Below are 14,643 nucleotides of genomic sequence, written 5' to 3'. Positions count from 1 at the left end.
CACCGGGTAATCCAGGGTACACTCCCTGATTTAAGGCTGGTTAGCAACCTTAATTCCATTCACATAATGCATGGGGCGGCTCTAGGTGACAGTGTCACACAGCTGGGGCCACACCTGCTGGCCAGACGGCGGCCGCCTGTCCATTTCGGGTCAGAGGCAAGGTACACAGCAGGCCACGCGACAGTGAGGTCCAGGATCAGTCCCCTCACCCAGCCTGGAGCCGGCCCCAGGGTCATCTGCTGCTATTAGAACTCAGAGCTTTGGGACTCTGTCAGCTGTCTGAGGACATCCTGCGGCAGAAGGATGTCTGACCTTCTGGCTAAAGGCAGACACGTTCTCTGGGCCCCCTGGGCCCCTCCGGGTGTTTCCAGCTGCTCTGAAGTCAGGCGGTGACTTGGGGTGTCACTGCGGACTCTGGCTCGTGGTCGTGTCGTGGGGACTCTGCAGAGGGGCTCCTCTTTGTTTCAGTGGGTCTTGCCTTTGTGCCTCAGCACGCTCCTCGTCGTCTTGGCCCCGTCCTCGCCCTGTGATTAGCTTGCTCGTACAGCGGGTCCATTGTTCACCTGTGAGAGCGAAGCAGACAGGCAGGGAACAACAGATACGGCGGAAACCTTGGTTGCCAAGATGCGACCAAGTAGCGCCTTTTCCATCCCTGGGACTCGGGATCGCATGTGCCCAGGACTCAGTGGCCTCGGAGCTCTCCTGAGAGCTGACGTCACCTCTTGCTACCCTCCTCCCAGGTCACCACGGATCTGCGGCAGCGCTGCACCGACGGCCACACGGGGACCTCGGTGTCAGCCCCCATGGTGGCGGGAATCATCGCCTTGGCATTAGAAGCAAAGTAAGTTCTTTCTCGCTCTTCTTTAAAAATATGTGTTGATTGATTTTTTAGAGAGAGAGAAACATCAGTGTGAGAAACAAACGTCCATCAGCTGCCTCCTGCACGCCCCCTGCTGGGGATCCAGCCCACAACCAGGCATGTGCCCTGATGGGGAATCAAACCCTTTTGGTGCAGGGAAGGATGCTCCAACCACTGAACCACCCGGCCAGGGCTCCCCTTTTCCTTTTTAAAGACCTTTTAAAGCATCATGAAGCAAGGTCACCGTTCCAGCGGCTGCTACCCTTCCTAAACGTTCATTCGTAAACCGACCGTGCAGGAGTGATGCTTGACCTGTCGTCAGGCACATGACGAGTTCGTAGTTACTAGTAAGTGGGTGGGTCAGAAGGAAAAGAGAGGTCACAGCAATGCAATTGTGGCGTCAGAAACAAATTGTAGTTTTTATGTCAAAACCACTCTGCACAGCCCAGCCGTCAGAAGCCCTCATTTGTTATGGATGAGATTTTAAATGATTCGAAAGTCATGTTGGAGTTGCTTAAATCCTTGTAATTATGCCTGTTGGCATGTTGATCTCCACAAGGCGTAAAACTCCAACGCTACCAATTTAACAAAGGAACGGCTAAATATTTTCGATTTTCGGGCCAAACTCTTAGCTCCCGTGTCCTAAGGCTCTTTTATAAAACTCTAAATAATTAGTTAAGTATGTGGAAAGTTGCTTTTACACACTTAGCGGTTCATTGTTTTACGTTTTCTTCCATTCCTTATTGGAAACATACAAGAGATTCTGTTCATCGAAACTAAATAGAAAACACACCCTGTTTTGTACCAGATTGTCCCATTGAGCTTGGCTGGGAACCCAGGAAAACTCGGACAGTCATTTTCCTCATCATTTTAGCTCATCCTCAGAAATTTGCAGGTAGCAAACCCAGCACACTTCACGGAAAACAGCTCCAACTTCACATATAGGGTCAGTCAGGAAGGAACAAGTTACAACCAGGGACCCGCAGGCCTGAGCGGAGATTTGGCGGTTGGGGGAGCTCAGGGGTCTGGACCCCAGGCCTGCGGATCTCGGGGAAGCTTAGCTGTCTGGCTGTGCTCACTTCTGCTGTGGCAAGAAGCAGGGTGAGCCCGATCGTCCTGGGTGGAGAAGGGTTGGGGCTTAGGGAGCGCCTGTGAACAGCAAGTAGTAACAAGATTGAAGAGAGACCCCCCTGCGTAGGAAGCATCCTACGGCCGCCCACGGTTTGGTGCAGTCTTGGGACTTCCCATCAACCCTTTCTTTTTTATTTTTATGTATTTATTTATTTTTTTATTTTTTATTTTTTTATCCTCACCCGAGGATATTTTTCCATTTTTTGTACAGATAGAGTGGGAGGGAGAGAGAGGAAGGGAGAGAAAGAGAGAAACATCGATGTGAAAGGGACACATCAAGTGGCTGCCACCCGCACGACCAACCAGGGCCGGGGACAAACTGCAACCGAAGTACGTGCCCTTAGCGGGAACCGAACCCGGGTCTCTCCGGACCGCAGGCCGACGCTCTAACCGCTGAGCCAAACTGGCCAGGGCCCCATCAACCCTTTCCATGGAAAACATTTTCAACATTAATTCTTAGATGTGTTTTCCAGACAACGTGTATTTGTGATGTTATTACCAGAGTCATGAATGAAGTGGGTTTCCTCACCCTCCGGTGGGTTCTAACGTCCTCCCTTCCTGGACCCCTCCTGTCACACTCCGAAGCTCAGGCCCAGTCCAGGACTGGCTCTAGCCATCCTTGAGGTGGCCCTGCCGGCTTGAGCGGTCACACAGGCGACAAGGGACACAGCCATGTGTGTTCTGTCTGAACTCCTAAGCCTGTGCCCACTTCACCAGAATGCGAGGCCTTGGGCCACTCGGGCTGTCAGAATCCTCCTCTAATGCTGAGAGGAGCAGTGTGTCTGGGGAGGAGGGCAGACTAGTCTGCGCCCAGCAGAGGTTAGGGAAGTGGACCTCAGGACATGGTTGCAGTGCAGCCGCCAGGAAGCCAGTGACTGGCACAGTGGAAGGAACATGTTGGAGAAATTAGCGGAGGCCGGAGCCAGAGCCCGGAGACTGTGAGATGCAAGGGAACTCCCAGTAGGAGATGGGCGAAGAGGGGACGGTCGCTGGGAATCGAAGTGGCATGGCCGCCACGGAAGGCAGTGTGGCAGGCCCAGAAACCGCAGCCCGAGGGCCCGTACGACCTGGCAGCTCTGCCTGTGGGCATCTGCCCCAAAGAACTGGGGGCAGAGACCCGAAGAGAGATTTGCACCCCCGTGTTCATAGCAGTATCACTCATAGTTGCCAGAAGGTGGAAGCAACCCAAGTGTCCATTCACAGATGAGTGGAGAAGCAAAATGTGGTCCATGCACCCGATGGAGTATCACCCAGGCTTAAAAGGGCAGGAAATTCTGGCATAAGTGATAACGTGGATGGACCTTGAGGACATGCACTGGCTGAGTGAAAGAAGCCAGTCCCAAAAGGACATGCACGGTGTGATCCCACGCGTATGGGAGACCTAGAAACATCAAATCCATAGACAGAGCAGATGGTTGGGTGCAGGGGCTGGGGGAGGGAGGTGGTTTTAATGGGAGCAGAGTCTGAGTTTGGGAAGATGAAAACGTTCTGTAAATGGATGGTGGTCACAGCTGTACAGCAGGACGAATGCGGTTAAGATGGTAAATTTAGCCCTGGCCGGTTTGGCTCAGCGGTTAGAGCGTCCGCCTGCGGTCCGGAGAGACCCGGGTTCGGTTCCCGCTGAGGGCATGTACCTCGGTTGCAGTTTGTCCCTGGCCCTGGTTGGTCGTGCGGGTGGCAGCCACTCGATGTGTCCCTTTCACATCGATGTTTCCCTCTCTCTCTATTCCTCTCTCTCCCTCCCACTCTGTCTGTACAAAAAATGGAAAAATGTCCTCGGATGAGGATTAAAAAAAAAAGATGGTAAATTTATCTTATGCGTATTTTAAACCCACGCGAACAAAGAGTAGATGATCGGAAACAGCTGTGACGAGTGTGGCTGGGGGTGGGCGTCTGTGTGGGTCCCGGTCCTGATGCTGCAGTCGGGGAGGGTGTTCAGTGCATCCTCAGAGCTTGGACCCTGGTTTCAAAAGTGTTAAAAAGGCGAGAAAATGTCTCTTCAAATCAAAGAAATATGACCTATGCGTTTCTTATTAGTGGGCTTGGGTTCTTTGAATGCATCTTTCCCCGTTGTCCCCGAATGCTCTGTAGGTGTGGAATATTAAAATCTCACATTACAATCTGGAGCCAGTGGGGTCACACGGGGTGGGGGTGGGGGGGATCCGGGCCTTTGACGGGGACTAATCCCTCAGCCAGGCACGGAGCCTCTGGGGCTTCCTCGAGTCCAGACCCCAGAGGCATCCGTGTAGCCATCAGTATTGACCTGTGTGGGTCACACCGGTCTGTCCTGTGTCATTGCAGCAGCCAGTTGACCTGGAGGGACGTGCAGCACCTGCTGGTGAAGACATCCAGGCCAGCCCACCTGAAAGCGAATGACTGGAAGGTCAACGGTGCTGGTCACAAAGGTGCGGGGCTCCCGGGTTGCGGGGCGATCGCGGTCACCCTGCCCTGGTGGGCCCTCTGGGGGACCTCCTGGAATCTGTGTAAGAGGTGACAGGCTTTCTCCAAAAGAATCCCAAATGAACACAAACTGTGTCACAAGAACAGAAAGAATGTATCCAGCGATGTAAGAGAAGTGTCCTGGACCCTCAAACTGGCAGGCAGTAAGGAAGACGCCTAAGGTCACTAGAGTTCAGGGTGCTCCAGACTTCACGACTTTGGCCACATCCAGGGACCTGACTGAATAGGTCTCTTTCAAATGATTTGCCTCTTTTTTTTTATTTTATTTTTTTATGAAGAAACATATTTTAAGAGGAAACTTGATTCCATCTAGTTAACCATGGGCTTGATATGGAGTCATATTTTTCCTAATGCACATGAAAACAAATCCATAATTATTATGACAAAAAAATGTTTGTTTACCTGCCCCCTAAGAACAACTTGCATCCTTAGCCCCGAGCAGCTCTATGATTTTGAAACAGCCCTCCACTTCCTCATCCAGACAATGAGAACATTGAGATAGCTGTGTAAGTTACTTTCTAACTACGAAACTTCTGTCGGCAATCCCCTGTGTTACAAAAGTAACTCATAGAACAGTGAGCTCTCTACTCCCAGAACAGGTTGAGAACAACCTGTTCTGGGAGGATAGAGACCCAGGTGCCCTGAAATCAACCCATGGTCAAGGGCTGTTAACACAGATATTTGGAGCCTCTCAGGCAGGTAATTATAGGAGTTTGCCACTGGCTTTGTTTCTCTGGCTTCTTACCAGAGATACTTGAAAAAGATTTGAATTCAGTCATGGTATGTTAGGGAAGGTTGCTTTGTTTTTGTTTTTTTGTTTTTCCTTTTCTGAAGCTCAAGTCCAAATATTTCGACACCAAGCCTGATGCCACAATTTGTAAGATATAGGTCGAGCATTATTGCCAAGCCTTCCCGGGACGCTCCTTTTCATAAGGAGGCCACTGATGGCACCCGATGCATCTTTGTTCTACAGGAATGTTGGTGGCAGGCTGCACCGTAACAAGAGCTGACCTACATTTCAATTTTGGCCTAATTAAATAGGAAAATAGATTGTATCTGGTTCTCAACCGTGCCTCTTAAATTAAACTTTGAAACACTCTCGCACTGGCCAAGTTCAACATTGGCCTGGGCCTGTTCACAAGTACTCCCGGTCGGTGCCACTGTCCCCGAATGCCCTGCGATGCAGCAGGGCAACTAAATGGCAAAGGAGAGGAAGCAAGGGACCAACCAGGGGGTCTCGGGTCGTTTCCCTCTGGTTTAAGATCCAGGGAAAGGCACACGAACCCGTTTCCATCTTCCTTCTACTCCGCCCCTAAGTGGGACAGTTTCTGGCCTGAGGTTGAGATTGAATTGAGCAAGGGGACTTTGGAGCAATCCTTAGGAGGGTTTGTCCTGCTGCCTGGGGCTCTTGGGAGAGTCTGGGACCTTCCAGCCCTGCATAACACAGGTGGCCTGTCCCAGGACCCTGGAGGTCATGGGTCAGGCGCCCTCTGCTGGAGCCAAGCAGTATGTGGGTGTTGGGAGGCCTGGAGGGAGCAGTTCTGAAGGCCCTGTCTTTCCAGTTAGCCATCTGTACGGGTTTGGCTTGGTGGACGCAGAAGCCCTTGTCCTGGAGGCGAAGAAGTGGACAGCAGTACCCTCCCAGCACATGTGTGTCGCCGTCACTGACAAGAGGCCCAGGTGAGGCTCGGCGCCAGACCACGTGGCCGTTCAGGTTTGGCCTTGACCTTGACTCTGCGGTAAGGTCTTTCGGGGCAGCGTTCACACGCGCTCCTGCGCACATCCCTGGGGACGCACACTTGCTGCTGTGGATTGTGAGGCTGGAGGAAGAGCATTTGTTAACCACGACTGCGTGGCAGCCTTCTGCCCTGCATGATGGTGTCCCCTTCTGTCAGCGAATTCTCCGTTCCGGGGAGTCAGTCCCTCAGCCTGGACCCGCAGGCTTTGATTGGAAATTCTTCTCTGTAATATTCAGTCGAGCTGACCTGACCGGGGACCTGTCCTGCCCAGTGGGGTGTAATCACAGTGAGTGTCCTCTCGGTTGTCCCCCAGCAGAGGTTGGAGCCGCAGCCCCCGCCCAGCCCGTCCGCAGGGACGGGGCTGACAGCCTCTGTCCCTCGCCTGTTACAGGAGGGGGGTTTCTTACCCGAAGTGCAGAGCAGCTTTGGGTCACTTCCCAAGGTGTCAGCACTGGGATATTTTTTTTACAAGCCTCAAGCAGGGTGCCACAGCGAGACCCTGCTGCCCCTGTGGTCCATGGTAAGGACACGCCTTACTCCCCCCCTGTATGCATTTGTTCCCAATCAGCGACTTTGTTGACTCACATTTTTATTTTACAAAAATCAGCTGTAAAGTGAATCAGAGAGCAAGGGCCCCAGTCCACGAGAAGAGGGACTCATCCTTTTGGAGGAGAACAAGGTTTCTCTAGTCCCCAGTATCTGAGAAAGGACGGGATGCCTTTTTCCCTAGCTGTCACTGTTTATTACCTTTGGGGAAATGTGTGTTTGGAAAAAGAAAAGATGGGCGATAAAATGTGGCCTCTGCTTTATCAACAAGTCTAGATTCCCTGTCTTCGAGATGGCGTCCTCCTCAACATCTACCTCTTATAATAGTATCTTTTGCTAGAAAATGTTGAGGAAAGGGTTTCTCGCCGGTGCCTGGCATACGGTAGGAACTCAGAAAGCTTTTGTTGGACGAATAGCCATGGAAGGATCTTTGGAATTATTAATTTCCATCCTGCTGCTAATTGTGAAGACTAACGCAGGGGGCTCCCTCTGGGGCCTGGCACGCTGGCTGGCGAGCAGACAAGTGTCCATCTTGGGATTTTTAAAGCATCCTCCCTCCGGGGAGCCTTAGACTGTCATATTCGGAAGACAGTGGGAGGCTCTCCGAGATGAACAAAGCCTGTCCCTGTGTTCTGTTTCGTCTGTTGGGAAATGTGCGCAAGGTGGACAGTCACAGTGCAGGTGAGGTGATGCTGGGCTCCTGGGAGCTGGTGCGGCCCGAGGGCTGCGTCTGCCGCGGCGGCCGTGACCCTCCTGCTGGTCTCCCACCAGGGCATCTCCTGAATGGAGCATTTTTCTCCTGCCAGAAATAGTTTTAAGATGGAAGAGTGGTGCCTGGGCGGCAAAGGGCTGTTTGTATTTTTACTTTATTTGTTTTTCTAAGTGACAGCACAGGTTGGGGGGGGACCCGCCGTGACACACAGCATGACATTGTTCCTGTCCTTTGAGGACAGGAAGGACTCCGCCGATTCCAAGAGAGGGAAGAAGCAGGCTTCTCTCTCAAAGAAAAAAATCATCTTGACGTTGAGCGGATTCAGCGTCTTCTGGAGACTTCGGCCAACCTGCTGTGCCAAACCACCTGCCTGGATGTCCGCTCAGTTTCCCAAGGTCACAGGGCTTCGGGGCGGTGGGGGGAGCAGGAGAGAGACCACCTGGGAGGTGACGCCGCCTCCTTCCCGCCTTTGGGCTTTGTCTCCTAGCACAATGCCTGGCCTGCCTGTCAGGGTCCTTGAGCCAGGCTGCTGAGCACCCCCAAAGCTGAAGGCCAGTCTCCTTCCTCGGGGTCCTTGCCCAGCTTGGCCTAAGCTGCTGGACCATTTGCCTCCAACGTGAGAAGTGTTCGCACACACCCGCTGTTCCTGTCCGCACCGCCCTCTGCGTGTGCTGCTCTGTCCTGCTGCCCTCGTTCCGGGCTCCCCTTCTCGTGGTGTAACCCGAGGTCTCTCTGAAGGTCCCACACCTGCCGCAGCTGCTTCCTGTAGAACAGAGAGAGACGGGACCTCTCTGTCTGGTATGAGGAAGGTCAGGCAGCTGAGCCCCGCCATCGCTAAGTGGGCGTCCTGGGCAGCATCGTGGCCACGCCAGCCGGCTCTGCCGTCGTGCCGGGCTCTGAGTTGAAGGTCCCCGGCGGTGAAGGTCACATGCAGGGGCAGGAAGGAAGAGCAGTGACCCCTCGGTGCCCTCTCCCCACGCGCAGCCTGCTCTGCCTCCCTCTCCTGGGATATGTCGCGGTTTAGGGAGACCGTCCTCAGGGCCATTCCCGGAGGAGTCAGTGGGCCACCCGTGCAGGTTCTGCCTGCGGCCCCCACCTGTGCTCAGACACCCGTGTTTTGCCCAGAATGACCACTCAGGTGCCCGCGGTGTCCTGCCGTGGGACCGCTCTGTCCTCTGGGCTGCGCAGTGTGTTCTGACCTGTCCTGGGGGCCCACGTAGGCCGAAAGGAGCCAGAGGCTGACAGCTCGGCAGGAGAAGGGCCGCGGGAAGGGGGGAGGCTGCCCTCACAGACACGAGTGGGCCTCCTCAGGAGGCAGCTGATCCCGAGCCTCCGAACTTGAAGGCCGTCCAGGGACCCCCAGCAATGTGTCAGCCATTCTGGCCCGGACTGATTCCCCGAGCGGGAATCGAACCCGCGACCTCTCGGTGCATGGGTCCACGCTCAACCACGGAGCCACACCAGCCGGGCAAGGCACCAACTTTTAAAGCGACAAGAATTGACCTGCTCATCTTGACCTGTAGCAGGTTTGGAAGGGTTACCTGCTGTGCGGCGTGGCTCACCTGTATTTCCAGCACACACACGTGCACACCCCCCCGCACACACACAGCTTGCTGTGCGGCGTGGCTCACCTGTATTTCCAGCACACACACGTGCACACCCCCCCACACACACACAGAGTTTGCTGTGCGGCGTGGCTCGACTATATTTCCAGCACACACACGCACCCCCCCCACACACACACAGAGTTTGCTGTGCGGCGTGGCTCGCCTATATTTCCAGCACACACACGCACCCCCCCCACACACACACAGTTTGCTGTGCGGCGTGGCTCGCTTATATTTCCAGCACACACGCACCCCCACACACACACACACAGAGTTTGCTGTGCAGCGTGGCTCGCCTATATTTCCAGCACACACACGCGCACTCCCCCCCCACACACACAGTTTGCTGTATGACGTGGCTCACCTATATTTCCAGCACACACGCACCCCCCCCCCACACACACACACACAGAGTTTGCTGTGCGGCGTGGCTCGACTATATTTCCAGCACACACACGCGCACTCCCCCCCCCCACACACAGTTTGCTGTATGACGTGGCTCACCTATATTTCCAGCACATGTGCACCCCCCCCACACACAGAGTCTTCCATTCTACAAGCACTGAAGACGTGCTACTTTGAATACTAAGGACCATCTGTGCAGCACACAATCTGTGTAGAGATGTTCAGGAATGAACCAGGCTTGCCCTGGCCGGTGTGGTTCAGTGGTTAGAGCGCCGGCCCGTGGGGCCCCGCTGGGGTCGTGCAGGAGGCAACCAATCGATGTGTCTTTCTCACATCCATGTTTTTCTCTCTCTCTCTCTCCCCCCTTCCCTCCCTTCCTCTCTAAGAATTAATGGAAAAAGATCCTCGGGTGAGGATTAACCACAGAAAACAGAATGAACCAGGGCCAATCACTTACTGCTTCCTGTTCTGGTGTTTCATGCATCAGACCCCGTGTGATGGCCCTTTGCTAACAACTGTGGAAGTCCAGACAAGTAAATGGCGAACGGTTACCAGGCACTTCCTGTGTGTCTGTCCGGCTTCCTTCCAAGGACTTGCTGTGTGATCGGTCACTCATTCAAAACTCCCAACTAGAGTATGAGTTTGGGGCATGATTTTTACCCCCATTTTACAGAGGAAGAAACTGAGGCACAAGGAAATAAGAAACAGCCAGGGGCTGGGATGCGGGGCTGGGCTGCCACCCCAGGCTGCCTGTCCCCAGTCCACCTTGTCCCTCGGGAAGGAACACATCACAGGAACTCAGGCAGTACCGAGCCGAGCAGCGTGGCCTGCGTGTCCCCAGAAGGCATTTCCTCCTTTCCCTCCTGTCCCTGGTCAGCTGGGGACTGGGGATGGGAAAGCACCTGGTGACGTGATGACCTTGGCCACCTGCCTGCACTGGAGGGGCCAGGCCCTGGTGTGTCATCTGCAGCAGGTGAGCTAGGCACCCAGGTGAGGACACCTCACGGCTTCTTGCTCTTAGGGGACAGCACAGGACATCACTGTAGCACTAGGCTCCAGGGTCCTTTAAACAGTGAGACCACCCACAAAAAGCACAAAAACATGGAAAACCCCGCACTAAATAGACCACAAAAGTACACACATGTCCACGGTGTGAGAGCGAAGACAAAGAGGCCAAGTCGCCTGTCCCACCTCCGCTGGAACGTGTTTACTGAGCAGCTCACATAGCTCACCGCTTTGGGTGTGCCCACAGGTGACCGCAGACACACCACACGCTTCGGGTTGGGGGTCACAGATCAGTGTGAGTGGGTGAGTTTGCAGATACCAGATTGTGGAGAATAAGAATCGACTCTGTGTTTTACTGTCTCCTTTTCCTCCCCATCAGATTGCTTCTTGAATTGGGAGGAAGGTTTAAAGCCAGCTAACTTTGCTCCTCCTTTCTCAGAGAAGAAAATACATGTAATACATTTAAACATTGTGCATTAAACATTTATGCCTTTTTTAAAAATCCTCACCCAAGGATATGTTTTCAAGAGAGGAAGGGAGAGAGAAACATTGATAAATTGCCTCCTGTATGTGCCCGGACTGGGAATCCAAATCAATCCTTTAGTGTAGGAGATGACGCTCCAACCACTGAGCCACCCAGCCAGGCCTTAACACCTATAATGTAATCATGGACAGCAGTGTCTAAATTAATTTACCTGCTTTTTTTTTCTTTTCATTACAATGTATTTCCAGTCTAAATGATGTACTACAGTTTGATAATCAAAAGTAATTTCATCTAAGGGAAATTCTAAATGTGGACTAATATAAATGAGAAAGTACATAAATCTGTTTTCCTCTGAGTCCAATGAGCCACCTTCCAAGAATGTTCCTCCTACAACACACATCTAAGAAGCGACGCAGGGGGTTCTTGCTAACCCCGTATAGATCTGCGCGCGACAAGGGACCGGGTCGCTTTCCTACCGTTGAACCGAACAAGTCTGAACAAGTCTGTCCCTGTCAGCCCCCGTCCACTCCATCATCTCCCTCTAGCAGGTCTGAAAGGGTTTCCTGGTTGATCTTCCGCCCACCTTGAAGACTTCTCTCCAGCTCAGCCACACGGGCAGACCTGCACCCTGGCACAGAGCTCTCCTGGGCACTGGTGTCTTACCGGAGGGCACTGGCGTGGTCCTAGGCTGTGCAGACAGACGCTGCCCCCTTCCAGCGCTGGTGGGTCTCCTGCTCAGCCTGTCCGATGGGAAACTGAGCCCAGGTCACGTGCTACCCTCCGGTAAGACACCAGTGCCCCAGGAGTGCCCTGTGCCAGGGCGCAGGTCTGCCCCCGTAGCTGAGCCGGAGAGAAGTCTTCAGGGTGGGGGGTGAGAAATATCATCCCTCAGTATCTACGGGGGATCAGTGCCAGAACCCCACCCCACCCCGCGGTTGCCAAAACCCACAGATGCTCAGGTCTTATAAAACGATGTATTTGCATGGAACCTACACACACCCTCCCGCATACTTTGTCATGTCTAGACCACTTCTGGGACCTAACACACTGTCGTGCCATGTAAACAGTTGTTCTGCTGCACTGTTCAGGGAAGGAGGACAGGAAGAGAGGTGGGCAGTGCTCAGTGTAGATGCACACGCAGCCGGTGTGATTGCCTAGCACCTGTCAGCAACAAAGTAACTTTTCTTTGCTTCATTTTTGCACCTGGATGCGGAGCCCGCGGATACAGAGGGCCGACTCTGTGGATTTGGGGTGACTTCCAGCGAGGGCAGAAAGACAGGTGGAGCGGTGGAGGGTTTCTTCCCGTGGCCTTGATGTTCCTCTGGGCCCAGAAATGTGTTCGGAGTGTGCAAGCAGAGGGTGTGTACTCTTAGTAAGACTTCACACGGAGGAGGCCCCTCCCTGCAGCCCCAGAGCCTTCCTGGTGCAGGGGGGTGGGGAAGCCTTTACCTGGGACCTACGTCTGTGGCCCCGCGGGCCTGGACCCCCAGAACACTCCAGAGCTTTCTGTTCTGCTCTGTGTCACGGCGGGCCTGCTGACCGCCGGAGCAGACAGTAAAACTTGAGAGCGGGCAGTGAAGGAAGTCAGCCTCTAAATCAGTTTATGATGGGTACAAATCATGTTTTCAAGTTGTTACAGTCTCCGAGGGAATTACATCACTGTTTTTTAACTGTTTTTGAGTGTTTCTTATGACTCAGGCCCCACAGAGCCAAGCGATGTAATTCCCAGGGGCTGTCGAACCTCGACCTCAAACCTCCCCTCCCGAAAGGGAAATCCAGCATCACAGGGAAAAGCGACTGCGTGCTGACTGAGCAGTGGGGACCCAAGGATACGCTGCTGGGCGGCCACAGGACCTTTGTTCAGATAACAGGTCCTGGGGGCAGCTGCAGTGGCCCTGGACAGGCAGGTGGCCCCGGTCGGATACGGGAACAGCACCCAGGGCCAGGCTTGTGTCTGCTTCCTCTGGGGCCTGTGTTAGAACATTCTGGTGGAACCGACTTGTGACGGCTTGGGGCTTGTCCCTGATTCCATCCTAGATGGTGGAACTGCATTCCCATCGAAGGGCGGGAGAGGGAGGGGACCCCAGTCTCAATGCAGACATTGGGGAGCAGATGAGCTGTGTGTCCTCTGGGACTCTGGTCCTGTCATAGTGCATCAACCAGGGCATTTAGCATGAGAGGCCAGTTCTGGCCCCGGGTGCTTGTCCGTCTCTTTTGCGGCATCTTGAACACAAGGGTGGACCCCCCCCACCCCCAAACCCCCCGACCCCGAGCATCTTGGCAGGACCATGAGGCAAGAGGTGGAGGTGTGGACTCTGGAGCCTTAAATCCCAGCTCTGCTTCTCAGTGACTGAGTGATCTTGGACACGACCCTTGATCTCTCTGGATTAAATGGGTTAATCCTTGTCAGTTCTCAGACCAGTGTCCAGCCTGCGGTCAGCTTGGGAAATCTGTTCTTATTACTCAGCATTGTGACTTAGGTTTTCAAGGCCAGTTTTTGACACACAGTAGTGGGATTTTATTTTATTTTATTTATTTGTATCTTCACCCGAGGACATTTTTCATCTTCGGATAGAGCGGGAGGGAGAGAGGGAGGAAGAGAGAGAGAGAAACATCGAGTGGCTGCCACCCACACGACCCCAACCGGGCTGGGGACAAACTGCCCTTAGTGGGAACCGAACCCGGGACTCTCTGGTCCGCGGGCCGACACTCTAACTGCTGAACCAAACCGGCCAGGGCAAAGTGGTGGGATTTTAAAGTCTTGCAAACCCCAGATAGTTGAGAAGGAGGAGGCCCATCCCTGGGTATGTTAGCTGCGTCTGCACAAGAAGTTATTATTATTATTTTTTTAATCCCCACCATTGATTTTAGAGAGAGAGAAACATCAATCAGTTGCCTTCTGTACGCACCCCAACAAGGCATTGAACCCGCCCCCTGGGTATGTGCCCTGACTGGGAATCGAACCCTCAACCCTTCGGTGCAGGGGACAGCGTTCCAGCAAATGGAGCCACACCCAGCCGGGCGCGAAGCCGTTCTTTAAATCTCTCTAAGCAAATTGCAGAATGACAAATGTCTTCTGGGCAGGAGCCATAACTCAAGCAGTGTCATCTGACAGGGTCCCGTAAGGGGGCGGAGCCCTCCCTGGGGGACCCGGCACCCCAGTGCTGACTCCCGCCTCCCCTCCCAGGAGCATCCCGGTGGTGCAGACGCTGCGGACCACCGCCCGGACCAGCGCCTGCGCCGACCACTCGGACCAGCGCGTGGGCTTCCTGGAGCACGTGGTGGCCCGGATCTCCATCTCCCACCCGCGCCGCGGGGACCTCCAGATCCACCTGATCTCCCCCTTGGGAACCAAGTCTCAGCTTTTGGCAAAGAGGTAAGCAAGGCCAGGCTGGCCTCGCGGGGCGGGGGCAGGTGGTAGATCGTGGGGTATCTGGGCCCACAAAGGACAGCGTGGGCATTGGAGCCTAGACTCACACTGACACCCCGCACCTTCACGGGCACCCCAGAGCCGGCCACCCCTCTCTTCCTCACCTCTGGAAATGCTTCTCTGTCATCGTCAGGGAAGTGACAGGAGCCGAATGTGACGGGATAGATGTAAACACTGGACTCAGTCCCTACCACAGGCAGCCGGCTGTCCTTCTGTCTGCTCACATTATCTGCTTGAGCTTCCAGAACCTTCCAGCACCCCAGCG

At 54.1% G+C, this 14,643-nt stretch overlaps 1 protein-coding gene across 2 annotated transcripts in view; it reads left to right on the top strand.

The window, feature by feature from the left end:
• Nucleotides 1-14,643, top strand: part of PCSK6 (proprotein convertase subtilisin/kexin type 6) — a 120,438-nt gene that overhangs the window by 79,098 nt on the left and 26,697 nt on the right. For both annotated transcript variants that reach the window (XM_036277842.1, XM_036277841.1), the window contains exons 9-12: nt 741-841; nt 4,292-4,395; nt 6,013-6,130; nt 14,136-14,324. In XM_036277842.1, the coding sequence (XP_036133735.1) occupies nt 741-841; nt 4,292-4,395; nt 6,013-6,130; nt 14,136-14,324 (512 nt within the window). The remainder of the gene's footprint in view (nt 1-740; nt 842-4,291; nt 4,396-6,012; nt 6,131-14,135; nt 14,325-14,643) is intronic.

Source organism: Molossus molossus, unplaced genomic scaffold, assembly GCF_014108415.1.
Source record: "Molossus molossus isolate mMolMol1 unplaced genomic scaffold, mMolMol1.p scaffold_m16_p_24, whole genome shotgun sequence".
Taxonomy (NCBI): domain Eukaryota; kingdom Metazoa; phylum Chordata; class Mammalia; order Chiroptera; family Molossidae; genus Molossus; species Molossus molossus.
The sequence above is the reverse complement of the archived record's forward strand: the minus strand, read 5'-3'. Positions and strand labels throughout refer to the sequence as shown.